The sequence below is a fragment of the Simochromis diagramma genome, unplaced genomic scaffold, assembly GCF_900408965.1.
Source record: "Simochromis diagramma unplaced genomic scaffold, fSimDia1.1 OVJJ01000669.1, whole genome shotgun sequence".
NCBI classification, from domain to species: Eukaryota; Metazoa; Chordata; class Actinopteri; order Cichliformes; family Cichlidae; genus Simochromis; species Simochromis diagramma.
The window spans coordinates 682,222-702,076 of NW_024387458.1; the positions used below are offsets into that span (position 1 = coordinate 682,222).

At 51.1% G+C, this 19,855-nt stretch overlaps 2 protein-coding genes across 9 annotated transcripts in view; one reads left to right on the forward strand and one right to left on the reverse strand.

Moving 5' to 3' along the window:
* Positions 1-920: 920 nt before the first annotated feature.
* LOC120722880 (kinesin-like protein KIF20A) lies at positions 921-13,705 on the reverse strand. Of its 6 annotated transcripts, none has more exons than XM_040014035.1 (32): positions 13,594-13,705; positions 12,950-13,056; positions 11,816-11,905; positions 11,266-11,385; positions 11,022-11,160; positions 10,759-10,943; positions 10,636-10,678; positions 10,148-10,293; positions 8,430-8,502; positions 7,799-7,910; positions 7,651-7,722; positions 7,425-7,571; positions 6,872-7,034; positions 6,491-6,787; positions 6,189-6,295; positions 5,987-6,107; positions 5,056-5,173; positions 4,578-4,639; positions 4,368-4,487; positions 4,149-4,296; positions 3,872-4,072; positions 3,620-3,744; positions 3,366-3,539; positions 3,135-3,289; positions 2,894-3,060; positions 2,732-2,806; positions 2,389-2,582; positions 2,204-2,296; positions 1,711-1,770; positions 1,557-1,626; positions 1,278-1,396; positions 921-1,193 (listed from the first exon to the last, which is right to left on the reverse strand). In XM_040014035.1, exons 2-32 carry the CDS (start codon positions 13,049-13,051, stop codon positions 1,110-1,112), a joined length of 3,882 nt encoding a protein of 1,293 aa, XP_039869969.1. In that variant the 5' UTR covers positions 13,052-13,056; positions 13,594-13,705; the 3' UTR covers positions 921-1,109. The 6 variants fall into 6 exon arrangements, with proteins under 6 accessions (XP_039869969.1, XP_039869968.1, XP_039869966.1 ...); XM_040014034.1 differs by having other exon boundaries at positions 1,278-1,450; XM_040014032.1 differs by having other exon boundaries at positions 1,278-1,450; positions 1,557-1,770; positions 6,189-6,292.
* Positions 13,706-13,736: 31 nt separating this feature from the next.
* The window catches only part of bbs1 (Bardet-Biedl syndrome 1), an 8,677-nt gene continuing 2,558 nt past the window's right edge, over positions 13,737-19,855 (forward strand). For 2 of the 3 annotated variants that reach the window (XR_005693628.1, XM_040014078.1), the window contains exons 1-3: positions 13,737-14,307; positions 14,965-15,398; positions 16,743-16,925. Coding sequence is in view for 2 of the 3 variants with exons in the window: in XM_040014078.1 (XP_039870012.1) it covers positions 15,021-15,398; positions 16,743-16,925 (561 nt within the window). In the remaining variant the exon portion in view is untranslated. Of the gene's footprint in view, positions 14,397-14,964; positions 15,399-16,742; positions 16,926-19,855 lie in introns of all 3 variants that reach the window. The other variant, XM_040014079.1, reaches the window with a different exon arrangement.

Below are 19,855 nucleotides of genomic sequence, written 5' to 3' on the forward strand. Positions count from 1 at the left end.
TGTGAGAGAGAGTGTGTGAATGGACCAGAATCATCTTCAGGTGTAACTCAGGTTTCCTGTACCTGAGTCAGGTACTGGTAGATGTCAGCGTGTGAGCAGCGGGGCTGAAAACGCTGCTGATTGGTGGAGAGCGTGAGGTCACTGCTGATGTCACAGTCAGAGTGATGCTGATGTTTGTAACGTGTTACAGGAAAATAAAAGCTTTGCCTCAGTTTGTGCCTCCTGCGTTTTCTTCATGGATCAGCTGGAGCTCTGCGGTCGTCCAGCTCACGTTAGCTTAACCCTGAAATAAACAGCGAGGACAACTTTGCTCCGCCCTCCTGCACCCAGCAGGTCAGCCAGCGCAAGGAGAAGCTGCTGGTGTCAGAGCTTGAGCTGAGGAATCGGCAGCTTCATCCTGATTCTGCGGCTCACCTCGAGTCCTCGCTGCCAGCAGAGGTTATGTCATTGAAGGAGCCCCAGGTGGCTCAGGTAAGACCTCTGAAGCCACTTTATCTGACACGCCCACCCTGACACGTCAGCGTGAACACGTCAGCAGCGACTCAGAGGTCAGCGTGTTGCCCAGGGACAGACTGGAGCAGGGATCCAACTCCCAACCTTCGGCTCAGTCTCCTGCGCTACAGCCGCCTCAGGTACTCCCTCAAACACTGGAGTCTGAACCTTCATGTGACATCTCCACATTTCAGCACCAGACAGGAAGTGAAGTCACACACTGAGGAAGCTACAGTAAGACTTTATTTACAGCATGAATCCCTTTGAGTCACTGCAGACAGACTCTGAGCTCGAGCAGAAACTTACCGAGGAGGCGCCCCGGCCTCCGCCCGCTGCAGGGACGGACCGAACACCGCTCACCGAGACATTTACTTTGTCTTTATGTCGACGACCTCACGTGAGTGCGGCTGAAAGAAGCTTCACCTGGACATGATTCAGCTCACCTTTATTTACATCACAGCAGTCACAGAGATCCACCTTAAACAATTCCACCTTAAATTTAAAGCCTCACAAAGGTGAACTGGTGGGTTTCTGTTTTTTTTAAAAGGTCCAAACATTAAAAACAAACAAACTGATGACAGACGAAGAACGCCGCACATTAAAGATCAATCATGATGTCACTTCCTGCAGGTTTGAGAGCGTAGCTTCCTCTTCATGATGCTGTGGTCGCTCTCCCGATCCTCCGCCGCTGCTCCGGGCGTCTGACGGGACAAACAAAGACGCATTCATATTTAGAAACAAACAGCCGACTCTGCTTCGCGCCTCAGAGTCAGACTCTGTCTCACCGTGTGTGGCGAGTCCACCATCGGCGCCCACGGGTCCATATTGTAAAGCTTCCTGCGGCCTCGCCGGGGTTTGGTTGCCACGGTTACCGCCTCCTTCTCCACCGAGCTTATGTTTTTATCTGCAGAGAGGACGGGACGGTGAGTTCGCTCTGGAGCCGCAGGGCCTGACGAGCCTGTTAGAAACACTTCAGCTAAACTTTCTGTTGTAACATAAAATCAGACACGGTGGCAGCTCAGCGCTGCCCCCTGCTGGCGCTGGGTGGTCGAGGTGTGGCTGACCTTTGCTGCCCAGGACGCACGGTGAGGTGTGGATCGCCTCTTCAATCTTCTGCAGAGCGCATCCTCTCTCCTGCACCACAGAAGAAGAAGGAGGTTTCAGGTGAGGGCTCTGAGGACGCGTGAGTTCATCTACCTGTCGGCTGGGACGGCTCACCTGAACGCAACGGGCGTTTCCCCTCGGTTTGTTCCTCTTGTTTTCACTGTGCACCAAAACCTGAAACACAACAGCACACACATGTCAGAGCGCCTGAGACACACACAAACAAACACACTCTGGGAGGCGGCTCCACCCTCTGGTGATTTTCAGCGCTGCAGACAGATTTATACGAAAGGAAAGAAGAAGAACGGAGCGTCAGCTTGTCGAGGTGATGCTGGTGGCGGCACCTGTCGTTCAGGAGAATACTGCGGCGGCCTCCTGCTGTATAACGGATAGACTGAGTATACCGGCGCCCTTAGACTCCTCCGTGCTGAGAAGGCTGCTGGCGGCGAGAATCTGCCAGTCTGGCACAGTGAGGCGAGATGAGGCGGCGATTCAGAAGACGATAAAAGTCTAACACGTGGTGATTTTAACCCGGGATGCAGTGACGGGTTAAAATCTTAATTATTCACACAACCACAGCGATAGGCTTAAATAGGCTCCGCCCTACCTCCAGCTCGCAGCTCTTCCTCTTCCTCCCCGTGGTTCTGGGAGTTTTCTTCCTGGCGGCCATGTTGGACCTAACAGGAGAGTCTCGAAGGTCCTGAAAGAAAAGTAAAAACATAAAGCAGAACGCTCCTTCGTGAAAACCCGTCAGCATTTCTTCTTCTCTTGTACTTTTTGAGGCTGACTTACCTGAGTGTCTCTCTGCTTCATCACTGCCTCACACTCCCCACTCTTCATCCTCTTGCCCCCCCCATCCTCCTCCTCCTGTCTCCTCTCCTGCAGTTTCTGGATCTCCTTCTTCAGCTCTTCCACCAGAGGCAGCGTCTCCTCCTCCTCCTCCATGGCCCTGTTCTCCTTCTCCTCCTCCTCCCTCCTCTGCAGCTCTGACAGGAAAAACAGGTCGGAATCAAACCAAAGACTCACACATGCGCGCACGCACACGCACACAGACACGCACGCACACACACACAGTGTGCCCTGACATGAGCGTTAACAGGAAACAGTTTTCAGGTAACCAATCAGAGCGCGTTACCTCGACTGAGCGTCTCCACCTGTTGGCGGCTTTCTTCCAGACCTTTCTCCTTCTCATCCAAGACTCGCTGCAGCTCTGACACACAAACAACATCATCAGCCAATCAGCTGAGAGCAGCAGCCAGCTGACCGTCCCCTTCGGCTCATCTGATTGGTTACTTACCTCCCACCTCCATCTCCCGCTGCCGCCTCCTCTCCTCGCTGTCCTGAAATGCTGCTTGTAGGGCGTCGCCTTCTGAATCGAGCTCCGCCCTCAGGCTCTCCAGCTGGTGGGAGAATTCTGCTCTCTGATTGGCCAGCTCCTCTCTGAGCTCAGCGCACCTGTTCTCACTGCAGGAGGAGAAGACGAGTTTCAACCTCTGTTTATGGATCGATAAAACCTGATTGGTGGCAATATCGATCACCTGAGCGTAAGCTCCGCCTCCAGCCGCCGCTTGTCTGTCTGCAGCTCTTCGATCTGTTGGGATTTCTGAGCCGAGCGCTGGAGCGCCGCCTCGCTCTCCTTCTTCAGCTCCTCCATGGCGGCGTGGAAAACGCTGCTGCTCTGCCCCTCCTCCTCCTGAACACATCAGCCAGTGAGTCATCATGAACACGATCCAGGATCAACCAACCGGGTTTCACAAAAAAAAGAGAACCTTCACTTCCTGTCGAAGGCACTCCAGTTCCTGTGTCAGACTGCTGATGGAGTTGTTCTTCTCCTCTGACTGGTGCTCCAGGTCGTGGAGGCGGGTCTTTGTGGCTTTGAACTGCTCTGATAGGCTGTCCGATCTGTCAGTCTGCTGTTTGAGCTGCACCTGCAGGCTGGTCACCTGGAGGGATGCAAAGACCGTCAGCAGAAGAAGAAGCAGCAGAAAAAGAAGGAGGAGGAAAAGGAGAAGAAGAAGCAGACCTCCGTCTGCAGCTGGAAGATCCCGTTCACCAGAGCTTTGTTCTCCTTCTGCAGTCTGGACGCCTCCCTCTGCTCCGCCTCCAGAGACACCAACACAGTGTCACAGTTTGGACACCCGTCCAGGTCTACAGCAGGACAGAAAGGGGAGGAGTCAGGAGAGGAGACAAAGTGAGATAAGTTCAGTGTTTCTCTGTGATGAACAAAAGTATGTGGACGTGTGTGCTGCATATGCTGATGTTCCTGTCTACATACTTTTGAGCGCCAGCAGCTGCTCCTCCAGCAGCACCTGCTCCTTTTTCAGCCCCTCCACCTCCGCCACCCGGCTCCTCAGCTCCTCCTCCAGCCTCGCCTTCTCTTGCTGCAGCTCCTCCTCCCTCCCTCTGAGCTCCACGATGGCCTCGTTCTTTCTGTCATTTTCCTCCTGCAGCCTCCAGATCTCCTCCTCCAGGACCACTGAGGAGGAACATGATGATAGGAGCATGAAGGTTCAGCACAAGCTCTCCATGTTCCCCTCCTCCTCTCCCCTCACCTCTCCTGTTTGCTCCTCGCTGCTTCTCATCCTCCACAGAGTCAGGCTGATGTTTCCTGCTCCCCTCCTCCTCCTGTCCTCTCCTCGTGCAGCCGCAGGTCTGCTGAAGCTCCACCAGCTGCGACCGTATTGACTCCACCAGCTGCTTCTGCACGAAAGAACACCGCGTTAGGCCTCAGTGAGAATCCAACCTGGAAACCATGAACAGAGCCCACTCACGTCTCGGGTGGCGTCCTCCACGGCATCGTCCATGGCTGCCCGGAGCCTGGAAAGGGCGCCGTCCTTCTGCCGACACAACTCCATCAGTTTCGACACCTCCTGCTGCTGCTGCTCCAGACGCTGGAGGAGAACACGAGGAGAAGAGTTAGTGGAGCAGAGCCGAGTGAGAGCAGGAGCCAGGACACCACAGGAGGAGGACGCTCGGGGTACCTTCTCGGCTTCTTGCAGTTGGTCACGTGACTGCTGGCTATCCAGTCGCAGCGCCTCCAGCTCTGCAGGGACAAGTCAGAGTGACCTCAGCGAGAAGTGTGCACGTGTGCGTGCACGTTACAGTCAAAGGGCCGCGACCCCTCGGCGACTCTTCAGACACTTAGACAAGTGTCTAACAAACAGCGAGGGCTGTTTTACACTGCACGGCGAACACGCTACAATAACCACATGACCGCCTATGAGCACGCGCTGTGGCGACAGTGGGACGGAACAAGTCCCGTTAAACAGGAAGAAAGCTGAAGCAGAACCAGGGAGGAAGACGGGACAAAGACGGGCTGAGAGCTAGAGACTAAGAACAACTAATGACTAAAGATGGAGGCCTGACGGCTCCACCCAACTTTAATCATTAAGTACTAATTTCACCTGCTCGCGTCCTCTTTAAACCCCGCCCCCTGTTCCTGTGCTGTGTGTGTGGTACCTGTGGTGTGTGTGTGCTCGGTCAGACAGCGGTGGACACTCTGAGCGTCCTCTCTGATCTTCTCCAGGTCTTGACTCATGGAGCTGATGATTCCCTCCAGCAGCACCACCTGCTCCTCCTAACAGTCGATCACGATCAATACTGAGTAATGGATCCTGCCTGTGTGTGTGTGTGTGTGCGTGTGTGTTCCTGTGCGTGCGTGTGCGTTCCTGTGTGTGTTCCTGTGTGTGTGTGTGTGTGTGTGTGTGTGTTCCTGTGTGTGTGTGTGTGTGTGTGTTCCTGTGTGTGTTTCCTGTGTGTGTGTGTGTGTTCCTGTGTGTGTGTGTGTGTGTGTGTGTTCCTGTGTGTGTGTGTGTGTGTGTGTGTTCCTGTGTGTGTGTGTGTCTGTGTCTGTGTCTGTTCCTGTGTGTGTGTGTGTGTGTGTGTGTCTGTTCCTGTGTGTGTGTGTGTGTGTGTGTGTGTGTGTGTGTGTGTGTGTGTGTGTGTGTGTGTGTGTGTGTGTGTGTGTGTGTCTGTGTGCGTGTGTGTGTGTGTGTCTGTGTGCGTGTGTGTGTGTGCGTGTGTGTGTGTCTGTGTGCGTGTGTGTGTGTGTGTGCGTGTGTCTGTGTGCGTGTGTGTGTGTGTGTGCGTGTGTCTGTGTGTGTGTGTGTGTGTGTGTGTGTGTGTGTGTGTGTGTGTGTCTGTGTGCGTGTGCGTGTGAGTGTGTCTGTGTCTGTTCCTGTGTGTGTGTGTGTCTGTGTCTGTTCCTGTGTGTGTGTGTGTCTGTGTCTGTTCCTGTGTGTGTGTGTGTGTGTGTCTGTGTCTGTTCCTGTGTGTGTGTGTGTGTGTGCGTTCCTGTGTGTGTGTGTCTGTGTGCGTGTGCGTGTGTGTGCGTGTGTGTGTGTGTGTGAGTGTGTCTGTGTGTGTCTCTGTGTGTGTGTGCGTGTGTCACCTTGTTGCTGTCCGTGCTAAGAGCAGACAGGTCGACAGTCTTACTGACGAGGTTCTTCAGGATCTCCACCCTCTTCTCCGCCCGCTCCTCCAGGATCTCCCGCTCCTTCTCCAGGCGGTCGCTGACAGACACGTGGACAAACCTGCCGTTAAAACGTCACATGATCGCAGCACCGGTCACATGACGGCAGGCCTGCACTCACCTGTAGTCCTTCTCCATCTTTTTAAAGAGCTCCATGAACTCAGCGCTGACTTCTTCTCTGACCTGAGCCTCGAGAACGAGACGCAGCGCCGCCTCCCTGCCCTCCTGCTGAAACACGCACATCAGCAAACAACACACCGGTTTTAAGCCCCTCCTCCCTTGTAGGGGAGACGTTACTGACTGAAGCGCAAAGACTCCTGGTGGCATTATAAACATCAGGACGTGCACGCCGTCGTTGACGTTTTAATGAAAGCGGCTGAAAACTAACATCAGTGATGACATCAGCAGGTTCAGCATCGTTACCTTCTCGTCCTCCTCCATCGTCACGTCCCACTCCTCCTCATTCTCGCCTCCTGCCTCCAAGACCGTTCCCTCCATCATGCTCTCCTCCTCCCCATCTTCCTCACCCTCTTCGCCATCTTCGTCCTCCAGCACGTCCTCCAGGTTCGTCTCCCAGGCGAGCAGCGAGCTCTTTCTGCCCCTCCCTGCCACGTTTCTGCGGCAGTCTGCCTCGTCGATGATCAGCGACAGCTCCATGGCCGACCTCTGGGAGGAGCCGGGACCGTCGGGGACCGTCGGCCTCGAGTTCAGCACCACCACCTGCGCCCAGGTGTCAACAGTCCTTAAGCACACGTTTCCAGCAGGTCATATGATGAAAACAGGAAGTCTGACACGTTCACTGACCTTCTGAGCCAGCGCCGAGAACTTGAGCACGTTGAGCGTCTCGTCGAAGCACGACGAGTTCTGGTTGATGTTGACCACCATGGAGACCCGCCCGGCACCACAGAAGAAGAACTGCAGGAAGTGTGTGAGCTTGGACTCCCTGAAGGGAATGTGGTGCTGAAACCTGCAGCGAGGACACAGGTACACACTCAGCCACGCCCACATGCACGCACTCAGGTACCTGAGGCCTGAAGGCACAGGTGTCATAGTTCTGACGGGATGATGTCACAAACAACAACAATAAGTAAAGTTGCTTTGATGGGAGCGTGGCGAGGAGATAACAGTGGCGGGCTGATGGCGACCCTCCATCAGAGCCGTTCTTACAAACTCAAACGTGCTCTTTGCCGCCACGTTCCTCGTCTGCAATAATGAAATTATTTAGATCAGAGTAAAACGACGAGTTTAGTCAGGATGAGAAACATGACGTCATCACAGTAAATCATTGCTTCCGATGAGGACGCGCGGGCTCGTCCCGCCCCTCCGTGCACAAACCAAACCTCAGTGTGACTCTTACTTGGCGTTCTGGTTGAGCCTCATGGCGTGGATGCACTTTCCAAGCGTGAGCAGCGAGCTGTTGATGTTCCCTGCCTCCTTCAGCCTCTCGCCGGTGTTGTGCGTCCGCGAGCACCTCTCCGACCCGGCCAGATCGCACAGCGCGAGTCTGAACACACATACAGAAGTGTCACCTGCACGCCCCGCCTCCGCCGCACACTCATTGCAGAACTGTGAGCCCGACTTACTCGCTGATGCCGAGGACTCTGGGAACGCCGACGTCATCCACGCGCAGGATCCTGATGGAGAAGATGCTGTGGCTGCAGAACACAGAGTGGGCGTTACTGAAGCTAAACAACCGCAGGTGGAAACAGGACGACGGCGTCTGCTGCTGACCTCCTGCTGGACAGCTGGTTCAGGCGGGTGGAGGAGAAACTCTGGTTCCTCTTCCCGATCTTCATCACTCTGTACGCCTCCTCCGAACTGCTCACCTGGACCCAACGCAGGTCTGAGGGACATCGCAAACACAGTCATTAAACGGCGCGGCGAGACTCAGCGCCTCGCAGCCAGCCTCCTTTGATTTAGAAACACCATGACAACAAGCGCACTCGGCCACGCGAGTATTCGTGATGGTGAATATCTCGTGTCGACCACGGCAGGTTCTCATCGTCACGGTAACCTACAGTGTCACAATCAACTTATTTATTTTCAGCTCCTAGCAGGAACTTTCAAAATAAAAGCGCAGAGATCGTTTGGGAGGAATAGAGCAGCCGGTGTGAGAAACAGTGGATTCATCAAACACGTTTAATCATTAATATTAATGATCAGCGACTCAGCTTATCCGTGTAACAGGTTTGATTTCAATATAATAATCTGTCGTGCCCACCGACAGTCATGGATTTAAAGTACTTCCTGTGTGTGGCTCACATATTGCAGTGGTTTCAGTGGGCGTGGCCATAGCTGGGCGGGACGTGAGGCGGACTAAACGAACTCCGACCCTCGGGTCGTCTGTGAGAGCGAGTGTTACCTTTGATGAACGAGTTTCCTTTCACGTCCTGAGACAGACGCAGGACCGTCCTCCTCTGCTGGCCGCCGGGAACCTGAACATCACACAGTCAGTCAGTCACATGGTCACAGGAGGCACAGCGCCCCCTGCAGCTGCACCGACACCACAGACATCTGACACACATGCAGTAAAAGCAGCTGTAAACCGAGGGAATAAAGAGTAAAGCAGCCGTGCTCAGAGAAAACAAACGTGTGTGAGACTGTGTGTGTGAGACTGTGTGTGTGAGACTGTGTGACTGTGTGTGAGACTGTGTGTGTGTGTGAGACTGTGTGTGTGTGTGTGAGACTGTGTGTGCGCGTGTCTGTGTGTGTGTGTGTGTGTGTGTGACTGTGTGTGTGTGACTGTGTGTGTGTGTGTGTGTGTGTGAGACTGTGTGTGTGACTGTGTGTGTGTGAGACTGTGTGTGTGTGAGACTGTGTGACTGTGTGTGTGAGACTGTGTGTGTGACTGTGTGTGTGAGACTGTGTGTGTGACTGTGTGTGTGTGAGACTGTGTGTGTGTGAGACTGTGTGACTGTGTGTGTGTGTGTGTGAGACTGTGTGACTGTGTGTGTGAGACTGTGTGTGTGTGAGACTGTGTGTGTGTGAGACTGTGTGTGTGTGTGTGTGTGTGTGTGTGTGTGTGAGACTGTGTGTGCGCGTGTGTGTGTGAGTCTGTGTGTGTGTGTGTGTGTGTGTGTGTGAGACTGTGTGTGTGTGTGAGACTGTGTGTGCGCGTGTGTGTGTGAGTCTGTGTGTGTGTGTGTCTGTGTGTGTGACTGTGTGTGTGTGACTGTGTGTGTGTGTGTGTGTGTGTGAGACTGTGTGTGTGTGAGACTGTGTGTGTGTGAGACTGTGTGACTGTGTGACTGTGTGAGACTGTGTGACTGTGTGTGTGAGACTGTGTGTGTGAGACTGTGTGTGTGAGACTGTGTGTGTGAGACTGTGTGTGAGCGCCTGCAGCACGTGCTCAGTCCTGTTATTGGTTGGTAGCGGGTCAGCTGATCCTTATAAAACCAGAGAACAAAAAGAAGTGCCGGCAGAAGAAACCAGCCCTCTGGGACGAGAACCTACAGGTCAGAGGTCGTGACTGCTGAACACCGTTGATGCCCAGTGTCCATGTCAACACCTTCACTGAAGGGGACATCCCAACAAGAAAGAAGAAGGCTCCACCTGGTGGTGGAGCCTGGTTTCTTCTGCCTGCACTTCTTTTTGTCCTCTGGCTTTATAAGGATCAGCTGACCCGCTACCAACCAATAACAGGACTGAGCACGTGCTGCAGGCGCTCAGTAATTACAAGTTAAAGTCTCAGTGAGGCAGAGCTTCAGCTCAGCAGTTAGTGACGGGTTCAGCCAATCACAGCCAAGATCATCAAGGCCGCCGGTGAGGTCAGAGCAGCATGTCTGCAAGGATCCATGTTTTTCCTCTTTAATGTACCCTGGGTCATTTGTTGGTTTATTGTGTGTACATTTCGGACGTGTCCAGTCTGCAGTGTGTGTTTGGTTTTCATGGATTTACTGTTATTGTTGTTATTTCCTGTTTTAATGGTAAAATCTAAAATTTTAAATAATGTTTTAATGGTTAACTTAAAGAGGCTCAGGATGAAAATGTGCAAACAAAACATGAATGTGTTCGTGTACTGGGATCACACACACACCCACTCTCACAGAGTGGGTGTGTGTGTGTGTGTGTGTGTGTCACCTGTTCGAGCAGGTCGTGGATGTTCTCGTTGTAAATCTCACAGAAGGAAACCCAGACGGAGAAACGGACGTTTGAGTCGACGTCCAAACAGAAGCTGTCGGCCTCTGAGACGCTGTTCACACTGCTGTCACTGCTCAGAGACGAGCCTGAACACACACACACGCCTCGTTTTAAAGCTTACAGTTAATCAGACGTCCGTTTGTTTTCTTTTCTTTAATAATTCACAATTCTATTTATAGAAAAACTGTTTGAGGACAGCGTCAAACATCTCAACCAGGATCTGCAAATGAGTCCATCTGTTGTTGGACTGAGACGCTGTTCGTTTCATCAGAGCAAATCAGTGTGAGGTGACATTAATAACCCACACACTCAACTCCTGCAGTTTATCTTCACAGATCAGTGATCACGCCTAACACCACCTTCAAAGATCATAAGCTCGGCGTTTCTCCAGCTTTTAGTCCCATCCTGATTAAATCAGAGTCACTGACCTTCGAGGAACGCCGACCTCCCAGTTGTCGCGCTTCTGTCGCTCTGTGGAGAGGAAGCAGAGACAGCTCAGCTCACCGCACGCGCTCACACCATGCTGCGACGCTCCCCGTCGCCCGCCTCACCTCCTTTAGCATCCTCAGCAGGTTCCTCTTGCTGCTGCTCTCGGCCGCCTGCTGGTCTGGAGTCAGTCTGCTGAAGTCTCGGCAGCGCTGAGGCTTCAGGTCGCAGCGGCCGTACAGGCGGCCTTCGATGCTGTTGAAGATGACCGACAGGGACCTGGGCAGCAGACCCGAGTCGTGGTCCGGACCTGAGCGACAGACGGACAGTTAGTCAGAGTCGGGCAGAGAGGCGGGTGATGGCAGACAGGAGGGGGCGGCGCTCTGACCGAGGAAGGTGAAGGTCTTCCCGGCGTTGGTGACTCCGTACGTGAAAACCAGACAGTTTCCCCCCTGCAGAACGTCTCGGACCAAACCCCGAACGGAGCCCTCGAACACCTTCCTCTGACTCGCCTCCGGACCGAACACCTGAAATACAACCACGACAGAAACGGCACACCTGAAGGCACCACGGCAACAACAGCGTGAAGCAAGTGGGACGGGTGTGCACAGCTCCGGTCAGGTGACACGTACCTGCGTGAAGGTGAACCTCTGGGCCGTTTGTGGGAGGGACTTGTCGCTCTGTCGGTTTGACTGGCAGCTCCTGGGAGGCTTGAGGACCACAGTGTCCGGCCCCTCGATGGTCACACAGTCCTACAGAGGAAAACACACCTGCGCTGCTCATTCAGGCCTACAGACTGTGAACAGTCCAGGTCTGTGAGCAGGTCACAAAGACGTGGCGGTGTGCGTGTGACAGACCTGATCCATAACCGATGATGGAATCAGGAATAAGAAAGTTTCCCTCTGCGTGTAAACGTTATGTGAGGAAGAAGTTCCTGTCTTAGCCTCCTTAAAATTTGTGTTTAGTGAAGCTTTGCTGAGCGTGGACTGAATGGAAGTTTGGTTCCTGCCAGCTTCACCTGTGTCTCACATCAGTCCTCTGTTTTTAACTGAATGACATCCAGCATGCTCCTCGGTGAGGAATACAGAACTGGTACCACTGATCTCTGCTGTAGACACCCAGAGTAGGAGAAAGCTGGAATAGTGAATCCCTGCAAAACACTGTGGTGTGTGTGTGTGTCACCTGTGCCTCTCCGCTGCCGCTCTCGGCTGCAGTAAAGGGTCGAACCCTCAGGTAAACCTGCAGGTTCTCTGACTGCTCCTGAGCATCGTCCTGCAGAGAGAGCAGCATCAGTTACATGACCTGCATCCAACTCTAGAACAGGTAACCATCAGACAGCGACGGCATGTTACAGGAAACAGCAGGTACAGATGTGCATGTGTGTGCATGGAGGATGAACACACTGGATGCTTTTAATGGGAAATTTCCTGGAAACCAATAAACAAAGAAAATGGTTCTGATTTCACAGCAAACTGGAAGAAAACCATCACTGTTAATGGTGACTGTACTGATGCTTTGAATAATCCCTACACACATCAGTGGGCTTCAAACATAAAAGGACCACAGAGATCTTCGTTGTGTGGAAGACAGTTTGTGGTGTTTGTGGATCTCTCTGTGTATGTGGTTCAAAGGAAGAAACTCTGATTTAAACATGCGCAGGAACAACAGCACAGTGTGACGTTGCTCTGCAAGTCCCATGGATGGATCCGTGATGTACTACAGCCTGTCCGAGCAGCGTTGCCAACTTAGCGACTTTGTCGCTATATTTAGCGAGTTTTCAGACCCCTTAGCGACTTTATTTCTAAAAAAAAGTCGCTAAAAAAAGACGTGAAAGCGCGTATCGCTTTTACTCTCAACAAGCAGCGGGTTCTGTAACGCAGTCAGCTCTTCTTTTACTCTTATGCTGTTTTGTGGATCACAAGGTTTAAAACTACTTATAAACACACACACAAAGTAACTCCACCAGAGTGCTTATTTCGGGTCACTTTGCCGGTCCAAGCCCAGGTAAAGGAGCAGGGTTGGAATTATGACATTAAAAAAAAAAACAATAATTGCTAAAAGAAATTTAATTTGTAGTTCTAAATAAACTCTAAATGCATTTAGGACGTTTTTTACTCACTTTATGTCTCTTCCACGATGTTATTTCTCTCTCCAACAACATAGGTTACAATTACATTAGCATGACCAATTATGCAGATTAGGCGATGACGTCATTTAGCGACTTCTAGCGACTTTTAGGACAACCAATAGCGATTTTCCTTACTGACGAGTTGGCAACACTGTGTCCGAGGTCAGGGCAGACCGTGGTGGACCTACCTGTGTTGGCATGGCAGAAAACTCAGCCAGCAGGTCCTTCTTTATGTCCCCCACTTCCACTGGTCCCACTCTCTCCGGCCTTCCAGCTAAACTGGAATCCATTCTCTCTGCAAACACATCAGTCCAATCAACCACCGTTTTATCAGTCTCCCCGCGGGGAGTTTTACCTACAGCTCACAGGCAGCCTAGACGCCCGCTGAGCGCCTAATAGAGCTTTAATCTGCGCCGATTTTACCAGCTAAATGAGGTGCTGCCTTTAAACGTGTCTCCCATGATCAGCCGGCTTCTGTGCGACTGAGATTCAAACGACTTTTAATTTCCCAGAAATGATAATGGAGTTCGGCCTGACTCCAGCACTGCACCAATACAAGCTACTGGAGTGTAAACAGCCTGACTAAAACTGGCCACCACAGTCACACAAACACAGCTCAGAGTAAATCACAGCTTTGACCAATCAGAGCAAACAAACACAAAGAAACAACAGCAAACAGAAGGTAAACAAAGACCGTTTTTACACTCCGCTAGCTTTGTTGTTAGCATTAGCCACCTCATCTACGCGTTTTTTACGACTTCAGCAAAGCGGAACTTCGTTTTAAATGACAGGATTACCAATTAAAGCGATACTGTATGAAACTCGAACTCACGTGTCGTATATTTTATTTCACACACACTCTATTTACTACCGCAAACATGAGAAACAATCACTGCCTGTCGGCCTTGCTGCGCTGTCCTCTCCGCGGTTTACTTTTTAAACTAGAACAGTACGACCAATCAGAGAACGTATACGAAACAACGTCACAGAATCGTTGTTGCCTTCATATAGAATCTCGCGAGATGAATATTGTGTTTCTTTTTAACAAATAAAGTCACACGACGCTGCTTTTTGTTGTTGCTGGTTTTGTTTAGTGATTGTCGAGTTTGGAGTTTTCTATATTAGAAATAAGTTATCGAAGCCAGTAACAAATGAACAAGTGTGGTTAAAGAACTCAACCGTCATATTTAAAATTAAGAATAGCTGTCAGCCCTTTGAGAAAAAATGTAACATAAACTTTATTTAATTTTCTCTTCTCTTCGACTGAATTTTCTTCTATGTATGAATTCTTGTTCGGTAAAAAAAAACAAAAAACACCGCCGCATGAAATTGACGTCATCATGTCGCGTCGGTAACGGGCAGGAGGATTGAAGGGGATTTGGGGATTAGATGCTGACTGCAGTGGATCCAGTTGGACTTACTCCTCTTTATCGGGACCAAAGTGACTCCGTGAGGCGAAGCTGCAGCGGCTCCACCGAAGAAACGCCGCGAAAAGAAGCAAACGGGCGGAGGACGAAGACGAAGCGACACGGTTGCCTTGACAACGGTGAGACAACCCGGGAGGAGGGGAATTATTTTTAGTGCTGCTATTGATTAACTCTTTGGGTCCATAGTGTGGCGATTCACCTCTAACAGGTGAGAGAGTTCTGGAAATCAGATCCATCAAACACGGTACGCGAGCTGAGAGGGGTCAATTAATAATACACATGACAGGAGGCAGAGGATACTGCTAGAGACTAACATACAACGATTAAATATCGTTGCGTCTCGAGAGAGCAGCACATGTGTGTAGGTAACAGCGCCCTCTCACATCACAAACTGTTATTAAACCAGGAGTGAAGTAAAAAGCAGATCTGTGGGGAGAGAAAGGAGCGAGTGGAGGAGAGCCTGGAGGGTGGAGGTATGAAAGGTGTTTGAATGAGAGGGAGACAGGTGGAAGGAGCAGAGGTTCAGGTATTGATAGAGAGTGGCTATATGGGCCAAAGGTGGATGAAGATGGAGCTGCAGGCAGGAGGAGACGAAGAAGACCTCAGAGGAGGTTCATGGATGTAGTGAAGGAGGCGGTGCTAACACATTTCATTTTTATTCAGCGTGACCAAAACGAGCCACTCAGCTACAACTGCCGTCACCTGGTAGCTTTCAGATAGAATACAGCGGTTTCCGACCAGAAAGCTGTTTCCATGTTTTTACGGTCTGTGCTCAGGACTCTTCCTGTGACGACCCTGTGTGAATAAAGCTTCGCCTGCCCCTTCTGCTGTGATGTCCTCCGCTGAGTCGAGTGGTGAGGGAGGGAAGTGGCTGGACGCTCACTACGACCCGGTGGCTGGCATCTACACCTTCTCGTCCTGCGTGGACCTGGCAGACCTGAGCGGGGACGGGGAGAACCGGCTGGTGGTCGGGGATCTGGGCTCCGGGTCGTCGGGGATGAAGCTGAAGGTGTACCGCGGCACGGCGCTGATGAGCGAGAGCACCCTGCTTGACCTGCCCGCTGGCCTCGTCGCCTTCTTCATGGACCTGCACGAGCCCCGCATCCCCGCTGTCGCTGTGGCCTCCGGACCCTGCATCTACGTCTACAAGAACCTGCGGCCATATTTCAAGTTCACCTTGCCTGGCCTGGAGATCAACACACTGGAGCAGGTCTGTCTGTGTGCGTGTGTGTGTGCTTATATTACCTACATCATGGGGACCCTGGTTCATTTAAGGACAAACAGTCCTTAAATGAACCAGGGGTCCAGTTATGTTCATCTCCAGGCACTTCATCTTCTGTTTGGCTGTAGCAGATGTGAAGATGACCACAGACCATTCTATCCGAATTAAAATCCTGGGTTAGCTCTAATTTTCTAAAACTCAATGAGGATAAAACTGAGATCCTCGTTATTGGCACCAAATCCAACCTTTTGAAGGCGAACCATTTCTCTCTCACCATCGATAACTCCTCAGTTTTCCCTTCTCCTCAGGTTAAGAGCCTTGGTGTCATCCTAGACAGTTCACTTTCCTATAAATCTCACATCAATAATCTACCCCGTTCTGCCTACTTCCATCTACGCAGCATTAAGAGATCACGTCCTTCTCTTTCCACCCAGTCTACGTCCATTCTTGTCCACAGTCTCGTTACCTCCCATATGACTAGTGCAATTCTCTTTTGCATGGTCTTCCCCAAAAATCCCTCCATCAGCTTCAACTGGTTCAGAACTCTGCTGCTTGCATTATCACCAGAGCCCCTCCTACCAGCACATCACCTGTTCTTCAGGAACTTCACTGGCTCACAGTGAAAATCCAGATAATATTCAAACTTCTTCTGCTCACCTTCAAGGCCCTTCATAACCTCGCTCCTCCTTACCTTTGTGACTTGTTAAGCACTATCTCTTCTACCCGCTCACTTCGATCTTCTCCTTCTATCCAGCTTCCTTCTGCCTCAGCACCATTGGAAGCAGAGCTTTCAGCTGCTCTGCTCCCAGGCTGTGGAGCTCTCTGCCCCCAGATATAAGAAACACTGGTTCTCTCCCCCAGTTTAAATCCCAACTCAAAGTCCATCTGTTCAAATCTGCATATTCACTGTGAACCCACTGTTTGTTCATTTTATCTTGTGCTTTTGTTTTTATTGTTCTTCATTGTGTCATTGTTCCATTATGTGTTTTATCCTATTGCAAAGTGTCCTTGGGTGTCTTGAAAGGCGCTTTATAAATAAAATTTTTTATTATTATTATTATTATTATAATTACAGTTGGAGGATCCTCCTCTTTTCTGATGTCATGCAGGCTCCGGAGTAGTAGAGCGTTTAGATCAGTCTGAACAGGATGTCACTGTGCCCTGATGATGTGCTGTCTTATGTTGAGGAGCCATATCAGCTACTGTTCAGTGGATGTTAGTCGGAAATCACCACACTGACCCTAATGTCATTTAAAAGCAGTGAGCGTGTCCTTTTCACTGTAAACACACCTGAATGTACCTGTGACGTGCTGCTGCGCTTTGATTGGTCAGGATGTGTGGCAGCAGGTGAAGGAGGGGCAGATCAACCCTCTGACCCTGAAGGAGATGTTGGAGAGCATCAGGAAGAAGGCCGATGTGCCGCTGTCGGTCCGCTCGCTCAACTTCCTGTCTCTGGAGCCCCACGAGATGGACGAGTTTGTTGAACTGCACAAACACCAGCCGATCAAGCGCCAGGTAACTCCCAGGTCGCATCGTCCACAATGACATCACCGCAGTCCTTTTAAATCTGTCTTTATGATTCATGTGGTTTTCTTCTTCTACCTGTTTCACATGTCAGCTCCTGTTTGTGTTGATGGTTCACTGTATAAATCTGTAACTCATCACCAACAGTCCAAAACACTCTGTCATCATGTAAATCAAAGAATGATTTACAAGATGGCGCAGCCACGTCCAGACGCCTTCTGACCGCTCCGCACAGACTGTGCACCTTTTTAGCTGTTTACTTGTTCATTACCTTGTTATACATTCCAGGAACTTCTAGTTTTATAGTTTATGACAGTAGTTCCCTTCTCAACATCGGTGATCTTGGACACTTTTAAACCAGACCCATCCTGGCCGACCGAGACACTACGCGGTGCGGCCAACAACAATGGACAGGACGCTCACCCCAGGCGCCGAACAAAGAAATGCCGGGGAAATGCGCTGGCGTTCGGAACAGACTGAGACAGCAGGCGCACCGCGCACCACTGCCCAGCATCCTGCTGGCTAATGTACAGTCGTTGGAGAACAAACTAGATGATCTGAGGGCAAGAGTCACCTTCCAACGTGACATGAGGGACTGCAACATGCTGTGCTTCACGGACACATGGCTGACCCCCACCGTGCCGGACTGTGCCGTAACTCCGTCGGATTCATTCTTCGTGCTCCGCGCAGACAGAACGGCAGAGTCGAACAAAACCAAGGTGGAGGAGTGTGTTTCATGGTAAACAGAAAGTTGTGTGACTCCAGGAGCATTTCTACTCTCTCCACCGGCTGCTCGCCACATCTGGAATTCCTGAGCATTAAGTGCCGCCCTTTCTACCTGCCCCGTGAGTTCACCTCGGTAATCGCTGCAGTGGTCTACATCCAACCCCAAGTGGACACAGGTATGGCTCTATCCGAACTACATGATGTGCTGAGTGCCTTTCAAAACAGGGATCTGGGCTCAGCCCTCATTGTAGTAGGAGACCTAATGAAGCGAACCTTGGACAAGTCATGGCGACCTTTCACCAACATATCACGTGTCCGACGAGGGGGGATAGGATACTGGACCATTGCTACACGCCATACAAGCAGGGCTACAAGGCTGTTTCACACCCGGCCTTTAGGAAGTCTGACCACAACGCCATCTTCCTCATCCCAGAGTATAAACAACACATTCGGAGGGATGAAGTAGCTACGAGGGAGGTGAAATGCTGGTCTCCCCAATCAGAAGCTACGCTACAGGATGGCTCAACGACGTCGACTGGGACATGTTCAGAGCATGCGCAGTCGACATCAACGAGTTTACGGAAGTAGCAGTAAGCTTCGTAAACATGCTAGCGGATGAGATCATCCCCACTGCGACAGTCGTGACATTCCTGAACCAGAAACCGTGGGTGGACAGATCGATCCGCGCTGCAGTGAACACCAAGACCGCCTCCTACAACGCGGGTCTCACCACTGACAAAGGTGCCCAGGAGACTGTTCACAAAGCTGAGGGATCTGGGACTCAACAGCCGTCTGTGTGCATGGTTGGTGGACTTCCTCGCTGGCAGAACTCAGGTGGTGAGGGTGGGCAGGTGCATCTCCAACAGCACCACCATCAGCACGGGAGCACCACAGGGGTGTGTCCTCTCGCCACTGCTCTACTCCCTCTACACTTCAGACTGTGTGGCCACCCATGGCTCCAACACCATTGTGAAGTTTGCTGACAACACAGTGGTGTTGGGTGCCATCTCCAAGAACGATGAGGCGGCCTACATGGACGAAGTGAAGAATCTGGCATCATGGTGCCAGGACAACCACCTCCAGCTGAACGTTGGCGAGACCAAGGAGCTGGTGGTGGACTTCAGAAGGGGTCAGCACAGAGACTACAAGCCCATTATCATCAATGGAGCTCCAGTGGAGAGGGTGCAGTCCTTCAAGTATCTCGGTGTCCACATCTCCTCAGACCTGACACATTCAGGTCCAGACCAAAAAGGCTAGGCAGCGCCTGTATCACCTACGAGAACTGAGGAAGTTCAGGGTCTCTCCAGAGATCCTCAGGACTTTCTATACAGGCGCTGTGGAGAGCATCCTCACACAGAACATGACATCGTGGTTTGGGAACAGCTGTGTGAAGGACCAAAAAGCTCTGCAGAGAGTGATCCGTACAGCAGAACGCTGCTCACTACAGCACAAGACACTTTAACACCCTCCTCACGCAACGTACACAAGCTGTAAATTTCCACGTTGTTTTATTTGATTTTATTTCTATTTATATAATTTACATAACTCACCCACTTGCTGCACATAATGCCCTCCTTGTATATACTCATTCACTGTATATAAAGTTCTGTCTGTCTCTTTTTTCTTTGCACAGTCGAGGAGCGTATCAGGTCACATTTCACTGCGTGTTACACCTGTATAACCATGCACGGGACAAAGAAAGAATCTTGAATGGCGAGACGTTCTCTCGCTGACAATGCAAAACTTTATTGGCCAATAGTTGCTGATCTATCGGCCGGGCCTGTGAACCGAGGGCTGGTGCTTCGTAGTTATCTAATGTATCACATACGTTTTTCAAAATGCTCAGGTTTTACAGCAGGTGATGTTTTACATTTCGTAAAATGTAAGTCTGTTTCGTGGAAGGTCAGGTTTCAAAGTTCGTGACAATATCAGATTTCACAGTTTAGTTAGACTAGTTTAGGTTAGTTTGGTTAGTTTTCAACCATCTGACAGGTTAATTCACCTTTTCATAGAAAAGTCAAACCAAAGAGGACCTACAAGCTATCCCTGTGGGACTCCATATGCAGCCTCTGTTGCAGACATAAAGCAGTTCTGACAGATGGCTCATCATCTGGTCTGTAAGTTCTCAGGAGCATAAAGACAAATGAACATAAGGAGGGAGCAGCGCCTCATCAAAGGTCTAAATATACAGATAG